We start from the raw sequence: 15,677 nt of genomic DNA, 5'->3' as shown, positions 1-15,677 counted from the left end.
ATATTCTTAATTATCTGTTACTTCCTAACAAGGGAATTATTCATTTTGGTAGGTAATCACACACACACACAAAAAAAATAACCTAAAACAGTAATTTGCAATGAATACTGAACTTTAAGGAAGACATTATGGTACCTGAATGCTCCTCTTTCCCACAGGCACTCTGAAGCCCTTAAAAGCTCATCCACTGACAGCTGTTTTGCTGGCAACTGCAAGCCTAAAATACCTTTGACTATGTGGTAACAGCAAAACAGGCACAGGCATACATTGTCCCCAGTCTTTATTGAAGTCTTTGCAATGCATCTGTGACTTTTTTTTTTTTACTAGCACTGAATCAAAAAAAATTTCTAAATCACATGTTTACTCAAACTTCTTTGCCATTTTAACTTCATATTTTTATACAAAAATGGTAACTAGTACATTTCTTTTCTGAATTAAGTATATATGATGGTGAGATGAAGTGGCCTTCAATAGAAATTAGAACCTTAAATGAAAAAAAAAGATTCTTAAGTAAGAATACGATACACGTATTACAAAAAAAGATACCTAAATCTCATTTTTACAAGATGACCAGCTAATTTTAAAAAGGATGCATTTAGTGAACTTAAGTAATCTTTGTTCAGGTTCCCAAATGTTTTAGAATGGTGAACATCATCCCCTTACAGGAGGAGAGGTTGTGAAGTCTCCATCCTCAGAGACACTCAAAATCTGACTGGACATGACCCTGGGCAGCCAGCTCTAGCTGACCCTGCTCTGAGCAGGGATTAGACAAGATGATCTCCAGAGGTGGCCTCCTCATCACAGAGGTGATGCTGTGCCTGCTTTAAGCAGAAAATTAAAAATTGCAATTACAGGAAAAGGCAGAAAAGGCCATGCAAAAACAGTGTTCCTCCACATATCTGTCCTCAGTGTGGAAATAGAAATTGGTATAGAACACTTGAAATGACATAAAATTTCAAGCAGCTTTCTTGCATGTTGTGTTTATAATGTTCTTAGGGTAATCACAAGTAATTAGTAATAGCCAAAGGAGCAAAAGGAGGATGAACTGTGTAATTTTAGTATCTAATTCAATATCCTAATAGTAACACAGGCAGAAATATATTAATTCAGTTAAGGAAGAAGTCTTTTGGAAAGCAATTCTAAGAGGCACTGTTACACTTGATAACAAGTGTTCTAAATTGTATTTTAAAAAGTCAGTAGCAGTTTCTCCCAGATGGAGAACAGAGCTTCTGTTATTCTTATATTAATTTTAAAGAGTTACAACTAATAGAAAGTGTAACAAAGCTAACCTCAGAAAGATAACAGAAATTAAATAAGGTAATGAAAGGAAAAACAACTCTTTAGCTTCATTATCTTACTTTTGGTAATTGTAATTATAATCAGGTAGTCAAGTCTCCTCATATTTATTGTATGATACTTTCCAGACACATGCTCATTGAAGACTTCATTATTATTCCCACCCTTAAAGCAAAGTGGAAGCGCAACTATATGATTTTTTTAAACACAATCAAGGAAGTCCAGTTATATAAGTGATAAATAACATTTAAATACAGAACTAAACTCTGTCACTTCCATCAACAAGAGCAGTTTCAACCCACTGCCTACAAGAAGCTTTCAGATGCAAGTTATTCAATTTTAATGACAACTGTAGGAATCAAAGTATAATTGCTTAGAAAACAATCATTCACCAGAGAACAGAAATAAAACATTATTCCAGAGCTCTTATAATTTAAGGAAAAATGAAGCTGAAGGCCAGTTTTTAAGGACAATCCTTGGTGCGAGCTAACACAAATGTATTATGCAATATAAAGTTCCTAAGTTGCAGACCACCAAGGCTCAAGAGTCACACATGAAAAGCAAATAAATACAGCATCGTCAGCTGCTCAGGGTACATCCACCAAACGATTTCAGTTGCATCCTGAAATCAATTAAGCATCTGATCCAAGAATCTCCTCATGCCTAGCACCAGTAAATCAAACATTACTGTAAAAAGTTATGCTCTTCTTATTTAAAAGGGCCTTGGAAAAATAAATAAGACTGAAATACACTGAAGTTTTTAAAACAGTAGGAAATAATTATGTCTTACGACTTTTGTTTAGCATCATTCATGCAGAAGTTGCTGTTAATCCTTAATTATGTGATTTGCAAAACAAAAACAAAGCAGAGATGAATTAATGACCATTTCTGTAAAATAACTCATCTTAATTCAAAGGTAGCCATATTAACCCACTTCCGGACTCCCATACTGCTATCATGATTCAGAAATCCACTGAGCATCACAATCTGTATTAAAAAAGTTAGAAATCGGACATTTGTCACATATATGTGTTCACTAGTAATTATCTTGATTTTAGAGATTGTTTCTCTGAATCTATCTGTCAGCATCTTCTCCAGGAATTCCATTTGTTTTCAAACACCATAAGGCAAATTTGGCAAAACAACTTGCAAAATCAAAATGCAAATACCAACTTCACCCAGAGCTCTTCCTAGCAACAGACACCAGCTTAGCTATCGGTCTCATAGAGTAACTGCAGGAATACTGGTAGTAGGCAATTTCATTGTACCATTTTATTGTCATGGGAAATAAAGACATAGTTGTCATTTCCTTACTTCTTTTCTGCGTATACATCCTCATATAACTAAGTACACAGATTGTGCTGAGCAAGATTCTCAAATAGTCTTGCCACAGAAGTTTTTTCCCAGTGTAAAACTGTTTTTGAAGCTGAGCTCAACTCACTTTCACTACTGAGCCCTACCTCTTTCCAGAGGTGAGAAAAGGGTAGAGGGAGAAAAGAGGTGCTGGGGCGGGGGGGGGAGGGGGCGGGGTGGTGTTAAAATAAAGTAAATAAAAATCAAATTGCATGGCGTTATTAGGCTCAAAACATATTTTGATATATTTTACTAATCCCGACATTAAGATATTTGTAAAACGGAATCTGCAAGACACTCACAGTTACTAGACAAGTGCTATAAAAAAACCCAACCACCACCCCCCACACACGGAATCTCTTTCTCAGGCATGGGTAAATGTTGTACAACCTGAGAGATCCACCACAAAAGACACAATAACCAAGTCACTAAGGCTCTCCTCCACAAGAGGGGTGAAATTCTCTCAAGAGAATCTCAAGAAATTATATACCAGTAGCATAAACAAATGAGCTTTTAGAAGTCTCTCCCCAGTCAATACCTGGGTACCTCTTCAGGTCTAGTATGGGTAAGGAAAGTCAAAGATTCACTCTTCTAAAAAGCCACCATAACCCCTGAATCTCTCCTCATTCACTACCTCCCTAAAAGGTATTCTCACTTTCTTAGAATGTATTTGTTCTCTTTTAGGCACATCTGTCCATGTCAAAATAAAGTTACATGAAGTTTCAAGTCTTTGCTGAAAAGAATTCCAATTCAAATAATATCCATGTAGTAAAGGTACAACAAACTGGGTGGGGAATTCATTTTGCCTTACCCCCCAGTACACTGAAAACAAAATTAAAGTAGGTTCATGCTCACCTACTTTTTTTCTATACATATTACAATATACTTTAAGTGTCCGTTTTAACTCTCTCATGGGGGACATCCCTTCTAATACTTCAAAATTATGATACCATTCTCAACCCTCCCTCCTCTTAAAATTTGCAATTTATGATGGAATCGAAATTCCAAATATCAAAAAATTCTTCAAGGATAAAATGGTCTCACTTTAGTAAATATCTATTGAGTCATGGTCATAAGTATAGTATATTAAATTCAAGCAAGAAAATAGCTTTATGCATATTAGAATGCACTTTAAGTGTCCATTTTAAGTATTTTCATGGAGGAATTTTCTGGGCAACTTGGTGCCAAAACATATTTCAGTGTAATATTTCAACAGTTCGCAGTGTTTACTAAGTATTGATATGCTATGTATATAATTTTGGTGATCTCACCAATCCCCTTTTTTCATTTGTACAAAAACAAAGTCAAATCTTCTGTTTCAAGTTAAGTTCACATTGCAAACACCACAATATATTTTAAATTAACACATTTTATAACTTTCCAGTTCTTAAAAAAATACATATACACCACTTAAAATTTGCAGAACTTGTCATCTTACCAAGAACTGATGGATGCATGGCAAAAGCACTATATCCGCCAAGGTAAAATAAAGCCCTTCTGCAAAAATGTGGTCCAAAAGTGGAAGGTCAGAGGTTTTTGTCCTCCTGATGTGAGGGGCCTCTCGGCTGACTGCATCTGATACTTCCTGGACAAGCAGCTTGGAGAAAGCTATGTTCAGCTCCAAACTTGGGAGTGGATGTTCATGCATTTCCACTGTTTTTCCTTCCTCTCTTGCTTCTTTACCAAGTACAGGCACTGCAGCCTTGGCATCTGCCTTCTGTTGTTGAAGTTTTTGCCTTCGAATTTTATCATCATTATGTACTCGGACAGGTTCTCCAAGCTTCCTTTCAAGTTTTAAAATGTCAGGAGGAATAGTCTGACAGTGCTCAGGAGATGCTGTCAAAAATCCTTCAACAGCCAGAGGTATGCTGATCTCACAAAGTCGGGTCCACTGGCTAACCTGTCAGACAAATTTATGTAATTAATGTCTCTACAGAACGAGAAACAAAATCCAGGGTACCTTTTTGTCCACTTTAAGCAAAGACATTACAGCTTTTAAATACATTCTTTGATAATCTTAGAAGCTCAGATATTCTGTATTACTTTTGCAATAGGAGAATTAGGAAGATAGATCTTATATATAACAGAATGAACAGTTATCCAGTATAGCATATTTTTATTCCTTATTATTGACATTAGATTAGGGTGGCTGCGTAACTCATGAGAAGCAAAGCTGTGATCAATTTCTATATGTCATCTCTACCAAGTGCTGGCAATAAAACCAGATTACACCAGATTTTGAGCACATTTATCTTACAGAAATGTATCATATTATTAGTGGGTTTTTAGCACGCAACATCAAAAAAACTTTAGTCTAACCAAACAGCACCTGAAAAAACATTACTTATTTTTTTCATGTTCTTATCCTTGTCCTGTTTTCCTTATTATCTGTACTTAAAGGTTTTAAAACTTTTAACCTCTTGTATTTTCTTATTCAGTTTACTCACTTTTTTCCATCTGATATATGGAATCAAGTTTTCCAGCAAGAAGAGATTAGAACCAGAGGTTTCTGGAGGATGTTGGGGACAATTTCTTTATGCTAGTGCTAGATGGACTAACACTGGGATATGCTTCCCCAGATCTGCTACTCACCAACAGGGTTGAACTGTATTGGAGGCACAATAATCAATGGCAACCATGGATGTAGCAATGATGAAATAGTGGAGTTCAACCTCCTGAGAGGAGTGAGGAAGGCAAGTCTAGATTGATGAGCTGCCAGATGAGTAAACTGCTATGTGATAAATGAGCTGAAATATCAACTCAAAGGGTAGTAGTGGTTAATGGTTCATGCTTTACCTGAAGGTCAGTTAGAAGTGGAGCTCTTTAGGGGTGTATGCTGGGGTCTATCCTATTTAATTATCTTTACCAATGACCTGGAGGGGCAGATGGAACACGCTCACGCCAAGGATGACAGTGAGTTGAGCAGAGCAGTCAACAAACTCCAAGAAGGAGCTGCCATTCACAGGGGCCTGCACAGGCTAGAGAATGGGCTTACAGGAACCAACATGAAACTCAGTAAAACATCCTGCACCTAGGATGGATTAAACCCTTGTAATGGTACAGGCTAGGGACTGACTACCTGGCCAGGTAGAAGCTCTGCTGAAAAGACCCTGGACATTTTGGTGAGCATAAGCTAAACATAATCCAACAGTGTGCCTTGGCAATGACGAAGACTAACAGTACATGGGGGTCTTGAAATCAAATTAACAATAAATTAGGTATTTCTTAGTTTACTTCAAACTGCAAGACCTGTACTTCATAACTTACTGAAACTACACCGCTAGACATGAAACAAAGATCTGACCTAGTTTTTTAATCTCATGGTCCTTTTTGTTCTGCTAAAAAGCAGTATCTTTAAAAAGAATTACTTTTCATCTTTATGCCAAAATACAGATACTTCTCCATTGAGGAAATTTCATTTTCTAAGCAAATTAAGTTTCTTACTAAAATAACTTAGTTTACATCAATATTAAGAGTCTGCTTCAGAGTATTTAATGCTTATAGAAACCCCTATTAATGTATCTAAGAGAAAGAGATGCACTCACTTCAGCACAGGCTTTTAAGCAGGTCTTCTTAAAGCCTAAGAGTTCCAAAACATCCTTTTTAGATGGATCTGCCTCGTATGTTTTCTGTATTATATGCCTTAAGACAACAGAAAGCCCAGCTCGGCAGAACTTGCCGTCTTTCACAACAACAGCAGGCAAACAGCAGCTCTGCACAACCACTGGAAGCTGACACCTGGAGATTAAATGGACCTCAAGATCACCAAGGAGGTTTTTTGTCACGAACTGAGCACCCACATCTTCACTGGTCGGCACTAAGAAAACTTTGAATAATTTGCAGTCACAGTAGGATAGCAAAAACAGTGAAACAGACGTATGAAGAGGAAAGATACTATCTCTGTACTGATGAGAAAAATCCAAATATAAATGTTCTTCAGCGACACTATCTTTCATCTTACTCCTGAGGTAAAGTTCCTGAAATAGAAATCAGAACACAACATTCATAAAAGGATACAGAATTTAGAACAAAAAAGAGAGTTTGAAACAGTAGTCCTTCCACTATCTGCTAAAACTGATTTTAACTTAAGATACTATTAAAGAATATCCTGCCTGAATAAGTCGACTGCAGGCCCTTCTTGAGAAAAAAGGATGGTTTCACATATACAGTGTCTCTTCACATACAAATCATTGATAAAGAAATGACCTGGGGAAGTTGGTTTTTTTTTTTTTTTACATTTTAGCTTATTTATGACATTAAACAAAACGTACAAAACCAAAAGAAAATATTTCCTTTTAAATTTTTTAGTGTATAAAGATTTTACAGCAAGGCTTTTTTTTAAAAAAAAAAATCAATAATCTCCCACATTAACCTATATTATTGAAAAAATAAATTCCTGAGCACATATCTAGAACAGCCAGTTTTCTAACACACACGTTCGTCTGTCCAGAACTGTTAGAAGTCACATTTATAGGGTATTTAGGCCATGGGAAATAATATTGGTTTCTGTATTAAAAATTCATATAGAGCCTGGTGAGATAATAACTGAAGGTCCAGAGGACACACAAAAAGGAAAAAAAACACGTTAATTTCAAGAATGCTACATAAACACCTCAAACACACAACTACTTTAAAGGTTACACAGCTGAAATTAATGTCTTCTTATTATATTAAAAACTTTAATTCATTTTCCTTATACCTGGTTGAAAATTAAATTTTTCCTATTAAACTATTTCATACCAGTTTAATATAAAACAATGATGCAATAATTTTTCTGGTCCATCACTCAATAAAATTCCCCATTAGACACTAGATGGCAGTCTTAAAACATCATTAAAGAAGAAAGCTTTATTATAATAAAGAAATCTGAATGTTGCTAAGAAAGGACAATATGGTTTTTTATATACATATATAAGTATAGCACAAGTGACATTGGAACAGCACCAGTCTTTCAAATAACTGTCTGGATTAATAAGGTCTCTGTACAGTTACATGAATATGATGTAATTATTTAAAAAGTAAAAAAGGTTTTCATATGATATATCTAGATTATTGGATTTTTTTTTTCATACAGATGTGTATATCAAATTTACTATTTTATAACATCTATCACTGAGCCAAATCAATTGTCCAAAAAAAGGCAGTGGAAGAATAAAATCAAGTCCACCTGACATTAAGTAAAGATCATAATGATTGTTATAGTGAAGCATTTTTAAACCATTATATTACATGACTTTGTCTCAGAACAACTGTGGATCAGCATAATAGTACTGCTGCTTTTCTTCAATTAATACACCTGCCACACAAAGAATACATATTGAAATAGCTACTTTCCTAAAATCTATTTTATTTGTATAAGTCTTGATAGCACGTAAGCTGAGACAAATTCAACATGGTAAGTACAGCTCTGTGGAAGAAATTCCACAGTGAGAATACTGTTGAGGAGATTAGTCAAGAAGAGTTAGTCTTACCTGCTAAATCCACGGTTACTAGCAGCTAAACTCATATCCTTGACTATAGTACTTCTCTCAATATTAAGTAGTACCCTCATATGCATTTGGGTTGTTTTTATTTTCCATGGGAACCCATAGAGCATCTTTTCCTGGCCACTCTAGCCACTCGGACATACACATTCACCTTACAAGTCACTCCACTGCTGAATTTTTTATTTTTATTTTCTGGTTGACCTGGACATAATCAGCTTCTTTTGTCATTACCACACTGTATAGAACTGCTAAATATTTCAGTAAATTCTGAAGAGGTTTCTATTTACAAAGTATATTATTCTGTTGTTTCAATCTGTTAATCACCTGTTCTTAGAAATTGTTCCAAATCCATCACTCAGGACTGCACAAGTAAAACATAAACCTTTTCACCACACTCTCAATAGGTACACCACCCTTTGCCCATTTTCATCCAGAGTAGCAGCTCTGAAGCACTAAAAATAGACTAAAAATAAAAAAGAAATACTTGAAAGATGCCCAAATAGACATACTACTTAATCAGGCTACTGATTAAAATTACAAAAATGTCCTGCTATGAAAACTGCTAGACAAAAGGGTGAACTCCGTCAATGTGAATCCTCCTCCAATCTGTTGAACAAAATTACTTCTACCCAGTAGCAATGAGTAATAGATAGCAGCCATCAGTCAGTCGCAGAGACAGCAACTGATTGGAAATAATGACTTGTTGATTACTGGTCTGCTCTGTATTCAACCCAGTAAATGCCACAGCTGACGCTATCCTATTAATTCACCTGTCTCCTTGAAGTTTGAAATTTGACTTGAAATTCGTCTGGACAAATTCAACTACTCTTATCCTCAGGTATACTACTACTACATACAGAAGTCACACCAACCGGATAAACCAATACTAGGATCTTGCTAAAGCAGGATAAGCAGATGTTGTCCAGAGCTACCCACTCCATTCTCTTGACAGGGTCAGAAAATGGGAATATGCATGCAACCCACTTCATTTAGTCCACAGTATCATAACTTAAAGTTACTTCTCTCCACCATTTTAGGTAAAGCTCTGGATTTTGCACTGAAGCAAAGGTACACTCAGGAAAGGTCTGTTCTTCTAAATGCCTTTAAGAGAGAACCTCTGGGAGACAGCTGGGCCAAACAGCTTGAGGGTGGTTACTAACTTCTTCAAAGGTCAATTTGTTGTAACATAGAGCAATTTACCACTACTCAGCTGCAACATGGTTAACTATGACAGAGAGACTGAATTATTTTTCCAAACCTAAATGAACAAAGACAGAAAGAACACAGAAACAGAGACACTCGTGATCTACTTACACAGCAGCGCTGTGCTCATGCTGTAAAACCAGAAGAGTTTGCAGAATTGAGAACAAGTTATTTTGGGGAAAGGGAGAAGGAAGGGCCAAGACTTTTCTTCCCCCTCAGCCAGGGCAATAAATTAATGTCGTTCAGCATGTAGCCGCAAAAGTGCCCATGCAAAGGACATGGTAGAAATATGCAACTGGAGTTGACAGGGAGCCCAGGAAATTACTTGACAGTGGCTCAGACCTAGATAACATCAACTAGTCTTGGTATCACATGCTGAATCAGCATAGTACCCTCTAGTCCCATGACTTGTTATACCTTCTCCTCAGAGTCAGTTCAAACTCCGATTTGGTTCTTTCTTGTATTCTGCTTCCTCAAGTAAAGCCACCTCACACAAGCTTGGTAGTGCTTAAAATAAACTTAGCCTATGAGAGGGGTTCTCACTTAAGACTGTCCAGTACAACACAAGTTACTGTACTCTGTGGCTAGCAGTCTTCCACTGCCTGCCTGTCACTATCTACTCATAAGCCCCAAAGGACAAAAAAACTTCTCCAGTAACTCTCCACAGAATTGTACGCTTTACCTCCATGAAGTGCAAAGAACCAGTGAACAGGCCTACAGAGGTAAGCATAATGCTCAAATGCTCAGTATAATTTGAAGCTTAGTGGCTCAAACAGAGATAGCTATATTAACTCCGAAATAAAAACAGAGCTTTTATTGCTCATTGACAGGAATCTCAGGGCTCACAGTGAAGTTGCAATACCTGCTGTTGAATTTTCTGATATATAAAAAAAGCTATTTCTACATTTTCTTCTAGTTGGATAAGCAGTTATTTTTAATAAGTTTTCCAATAGCTAGATTCTCCTGTAGCTAGGTTTTGCACACATGCTGCAGTTACATTTATCCCAAAAAGCAAAAAATTTTAAGTACCACTCATTCATAAAACATTCATTAGCTATTCAGATTTGTTTAAAAAAAAAAAAGTACTTATAAAAAATTTTAGAGAAGAATTCTCACATCAAGGTGAGGGGGAAGGAGAAAGGTTAAGCTAAGGCAGCTGTTTCGGCTAAGCAGACCCTCCCTACAAGGGAGGAGTAAGGGAAAATCCAAAAATGAAAATTATGGTCAATATTACGAGACCTTCCTTTTTAAGGAATCACATAAACAGCAACAGTATCAATACAGTAACAATTAATCATTCCAGTTAGTAGTTCTGAACCAAATAAAAACAAACTGTAAATTGCTAATTTCTGAAAAAACTGCAAGCAACTAATACCTTACACTTAGCAGAACAAACTCCAGAGAAGGAGGTAACTCCAGTTCTCATCACAAAAACACAAATGTCTCATTTCTTTGATTTTTAGGGAGAGTTAAGAACATTGCACATTTCACAAAACTGGGTTTTAAATCTGAGAATAGGTACTTACATACACAAATGATTTACAGACCCTGAGAAACAAATCATTTATATGATAGTTATTCATTTTGGTTCATACAGGCAATCAGATCGATCTCGACTAAAGGCCCCCTCATGATACCTGACCTGAAGGTATCTTTACAATGTACTGTCCCATTGTTTTCAAATATAGTCCTAAATTCTTCTTGTGTACTATACTATTATTACTTTTTGTACCAAAGTTCCTTTCTTTTCTCAAATTTGCAGTGCTACAACACTGAAATTGGCTTCCCTGTTCTGCTACTGATATGGTCAATTTAGATCTGGGTTAGCAAACTTACTGTGTGGAGTGGAACAAATTCGATTCTTAATTAGGGTCCATTTAGTACAATAATACTTTTCTGTTTCTGCAGCTAACCTTCAAGGGATGAAAAGATGAGCTTCACTCAGCAGGAAAACAAAAGAAATGTTGCACTTGAAGCTCCTGTTTGCATCTTCCAGCTGTTTCTCTCCTCCTTTGCTATGCCCAGTGTGGTGGTCCAGGGACACGCCTCCTTTACAGTTGCCACAGAACTTGCATCTAAATTCCAAGGAAGCCCAAACAAACACGTTAAATTATGTATCTTTACATTCATGATAATTCAGGCTCAAACACCAAACCAAGTATTTTTAAGACTCTAACTACTGATTCCATGAAGGTTAAGATTCACTTGTCAATTTGCTCAGGTTTGCTCCTCCATCTCCTTCCAATACTCACATTGAATTCATCACTTTATTTCACCCAACTGAAAATACAAATTATTAACACGAAGGTACTATTCTCAAAGAAGAACAGATAAGCTTATTAGCTGATATTTCTGTTGGTGACCAAGGGTTAGGCAATTAACAGTGCTCATGTTAAAACAGCTACCAAGTGAACACCCTTAAAAGCTGATCAGCAGAAGACAACATTTTTCAGAATTCTAAAGGAATGAAGGCCACTGTTTTGGTTTATACTTCTAAGTTACTTTTTGCAACTTGATCAGCTATAAGTTGTTCCTAAGTTAATTCTTAATATACTAGATCATCAGGGAGCAAAGGACTTTTTTTTCCATCCTCCTTTAAAACAGTCAAAAGTTTAAGGGGGGTTTGCTTTTTAATCTATTTGTATTCCACATAAGAGATTTCAGAAGGCCAAAACATAGCAATTGAGTGTATTTTGTTCATAGATATGCAAGTTGAACAGCCAAATGATGTTCCAAATAAAGTAAGTCTCTATTAGAGATTTAGTTTCATTGCAACTACAGAGCTCACAATGCATGGGATAAATGCAGAAGAAATTTCAACCTATTTAGAACTTCCTACTACATGAAGAAGAAGGAAAAAAAAGTGGCCTGAGGTCAATTGCTGAGAAAATCTTTTGTAAATCCCCTTCTCCCATTTTCTGACTTCTAGACACAGGTGTGTCTCTCTACCAACTTTAGAAAGCACTGCTAAAAGTTCTACGCTTTTGTTTTTCATAAAGCACTTACATGGAAAGAGTAACTTCTGAACTCATACAGAACTTTCATACAGACTGTGCAATTGCCAAATAACATGCCTACCATGGTAACTTAAGAATTCTTTTTATTCATATTTGAAGTTAGAAGATTTAGACTAATCCAGCAGGTTTCTCTTGCTCTTACTCCCCTAGACATCAAAAACCTCTTCGCCACAAAAAGATCATTCATCAACTACCTCAAAAGTTTATCTAGGAAATTTTCTTTTTCAGCCTCAGAGAGATAGTGACCAACATAAAGCCACCTGCTACATTCAGAGGGCCCATATCTTGAATTACAGGGTAACCATTCAAACAAAAGGTTTTCCTCGTTCTTCATTCAACGTTTGTTTCTAGAATTACTAAGATGAGAGCAGCATTATTAAAACATTATAACGGATATCTTAGAGATCAATAAAATGCACATTAGCTAATACAAGAAACAAGACTTTTGTCCTCTACACAAGCTTTGCCATATACATGGCTAAACCACAACAACCGCATTCACTACCACTGTCAGAAAGCCCAAGCGTTGAAGTTTGTCCTAGTTCACACTGGCAATTCAACTCTCTGTGCATGCCACAGATCTCTATTACCTCTTCTGTGACTAGATCACCGTAATATTTCTTCACAACTGGAAGCACTGAATCTTCTTCCTTTACTGCAACCATATACCAAAAATTATTGATCTGACATGTTGTTAACTACTATTTTTCTCTTACTTTTTGCGTGAATTTAAATGTTGCTATTCCACTTGTTTAGAGAGAAGTTAGCAATTTTTAATCAAACTGGAAAACTACAGGAAACAATAACTATGGGGATGTTTAAAGTTATATACTTTTCAGACCAGGAAGACAGACTTTTTCAGACTACTAGGTGAAGAGAGCAAGCAATGGAAAGCCCCACTCTGCTTTTTGCATTGAGCTTTTCAACATCAACAGAATTACTCTAATACTTTAATTCCCACAAAAACTTTAACAAGTATTTTTAACAAAATGGGCTTCTGCAACTCATTACATATTTATTTCAATACAGTAGCAAAGCATTCAGTCTGGATTTATTTATATTGCTAGTTACTGTAAAAACTTCAGTGTCCTCTCATCACAACAATAACTGAACGTCTCATAGACTTTCCTCGCAAAAGCCTTGCAAAGTGGAAGTTTCCTGTATTCCCATTATACGTGTGAAAAAGCTGAAGCACAAAAAGAATTTTTAGCTCGACATCACACAGGAAGTCTGTCCTACAGCAACCCTAGAAATCAGACATTTTCCTTTAGGGTTTTGTTTGGTTGGTTGTGGGGTTTTTTTAAATCCAGTCTATGAACACCTTGTAAAACTAGTCAGGCTACTTTTATTCCCAAGTCTCTCACAGAAAAGAAACCAAAATCAATCTGTCCAGGAGTTCTGTTTATAAGTGACTTTACCTGTGTTTCCTTAAATTGCTTCCTGTAAGAAGGCCTTCTTGCACAGTCACTCCAACTGAACTGTACACTCTTGCACTACCATATCCCATCCCTCTCCCATTTTTTACTTCAGAGCATTCCTCCTAACATCTTGTCTCTAAGCAAAACATTTATAAAGTCTTGTTTCCTATAATTTTTGTTTCTAAGGTAGCTGGCTTTACACACTATTTTGGCCCTGCGGAGTACATCTTCCTCGTGGATTTATGCACAGCCTTTCATTTGAAAGGCTTAATAGCCTACCTGGTTGCCCACTCTCACCTAAGTATTTTCACATAACTACTACTCTTCCATTAAATGCAATAAATTTATTAGTCCCTTGGCAGCTTACTAAGACAAAAGCAGCCACAGACACACACAATAAAACAAAACATGAACACAGAACTAGCAAAACCTACAATGCATTATTTACTCATTATATTTTTCCCAGCACTTTTCTTTCCCTAATGAGACTATAAATTCTGTGGGAAGAGATGTTTTTTTATTCTATACTGGCCTTATTTTACAGTAGCCACTGTTGAAAGAGGGAAAGGGAGAAGTAATGAACATCACAGGATTTGCAACTTAAAGATGAGATAAATAATGTTGTCTACCTTTGCTATAAAAATCACCTTGGCTATTTAAAAATAATAAACATTAAGCAAGTATAATTTTCACTAATGGCACTGTTTGTTACCATTTCGTATTCCCTTTCAACATGCACTAAAAAACAGTTAAAATGGTTTCACTGAGGACTGTGTTAACCGTGTAATAAAGAAAATGGTTGTTTTTTTCAAAAATGTTTCCCAGGAAAATGAAAAACTAAAAAATTAAAAATAAGTAAGTACGTAAATAGCCTCTTCCTTTTAGCGCCTGAAAAACACCTGATTTATTTGTTGACTATTACATGGTAAAACAGAACTTTTGTTAAATATACACATTAACATCTGAGAATTGTTCGACATAGTAAGTCATTTAAAAACATAGTTGTCCTCCATCAAATATTTAACTTAGCACAAAGTAATATTTGTGCTTTAAGGCAGGTAACTTTGGAGACTGGAGTTATATATAGTTCCGTCCAGACAATTAATTTACTGTATGAGTTTAAGGCTACCATTGCATCTTCAAGGGAACCCAAAGAGAAGCAAGAGAAGCATACAAGCTCTTCATGAAGAGCTTCAAACCAGAATATCAGACAGGCGTATCAATAAAGAAAAGCTGTTTATGGTTCAAGAAAGTATGACACAGGCTGCAAAGAACAGAAGTCAAACTTTAGAGAGACAGCATATTAAAATTCAGTTATTGCAGAAAATAATACCACTCCGTTAAAATTCCTTTGGGGACCTACTACATGAAACCTCCACTCCAAGTTTCTCTCAGCAGTTTGTCAGCCCAGAAAATCCGGATATGGCAGTCAACACTGAAACCTTTTATTTTTTTTTTTTCCTCAAAAAGCTTAGCCATAAGTCACCAAGCGTCAGATGAAACACACGAAGGTTACAAGCGCGTTTCCCGCCATCAACTACTACCGCTCTTCACCCACAAAACCCCGCCAACAGGGAGCTTCCAGCCAACCCTGCTTCACCGCCCAGAGAACTAACGGCGCAGCGGACAGAGGCCGCCGTCCGCACCCCGGGCGGGCAGGAAGCAGACAACTGGGGCTCCCCAGGGCTCGCTCAGGGGCGCCGAGACCCTCCGCCCGGGGGGAACCCCGGGGCTGCCCCCCTCAGCGGCCGCAGCCCGGTAACAGCCCGCCCCCCAAAGGCTCCGTCCCCCGCCAACGGCTCCGTCCCCCGCGCGCACGAGGCAGGCGCCAACCGCTGCTTACCCCGCCCCGCCCGCTCCGCTCTCCCGGCCCGGCCGCTTCCGCCCCGACTCCGCCCCTTCCT

General features: G+C 37.0%; 1 protein-coding gene across 5 annotated transcripts in view; it reads right to left on the bottom strand.

Moving 5' to 3' along the window:
* Positions 1-15,632, bottom strand: part of GSTCD (glutathione S-transferase C-terminal domain containing) — a 69,565-nt gene extending 53,933 nt beyond the window's left edge. Inside the window, exons 1-4 of one of the 5 annotated variants that reach the window (XM_054203033.1) lie at positions 15,617-15,632; positions 11,252-11,413; positions 6,195-6,626; positions 4,088-4,549 (exon numbers count right to left, since the gene is read on the bottom strand). In XM_054203033.1, coding sequence (XP_054059008.1) covers positions 4,088-4,549; positions 6,195-6,605 — 873 coding nt within the window. In that variant the 5' untranslated portion in view covers positions 6,606-6,626; positions 11,252-11,413; positions 15,617-15,632. Of the gene's footprint in view, positions 1-4,087; positions 4,550-6,194; positions 6,627-11,174; positions 15,482-15,616 lie in introns of those variants that run through there. The other 4 variants (XM_054203031.1, XM_054203032.1, XM_054203030.1 and 1 more) reach the window with 4 other exon arrangements.
* Between the last annotated feature and the right edge of the window lie 45 nt (positions 15,633-15,677).

The sequence above is a fragment of the Rissa tridactyla genome, chromosome 5 (assembly GCF_028500815.1).
Source record: "Rissa tridactyla isolate bRisTri1 chromosome 5, bRisTri1.patW.cur.20221130, whole genome shotgun sequence".
NCBI classification, from domain to species: Eukaryota; Metazoa; Chordata; class Aves; order Charadriiformes; family Laridae; genus Rissa; species Rissa tridactyla.
The sequence above is the reverse complement of the archived record's forward strand: the minus strand, read 5'-3'. Positions and strand labels throughout refer to the sequence as shown.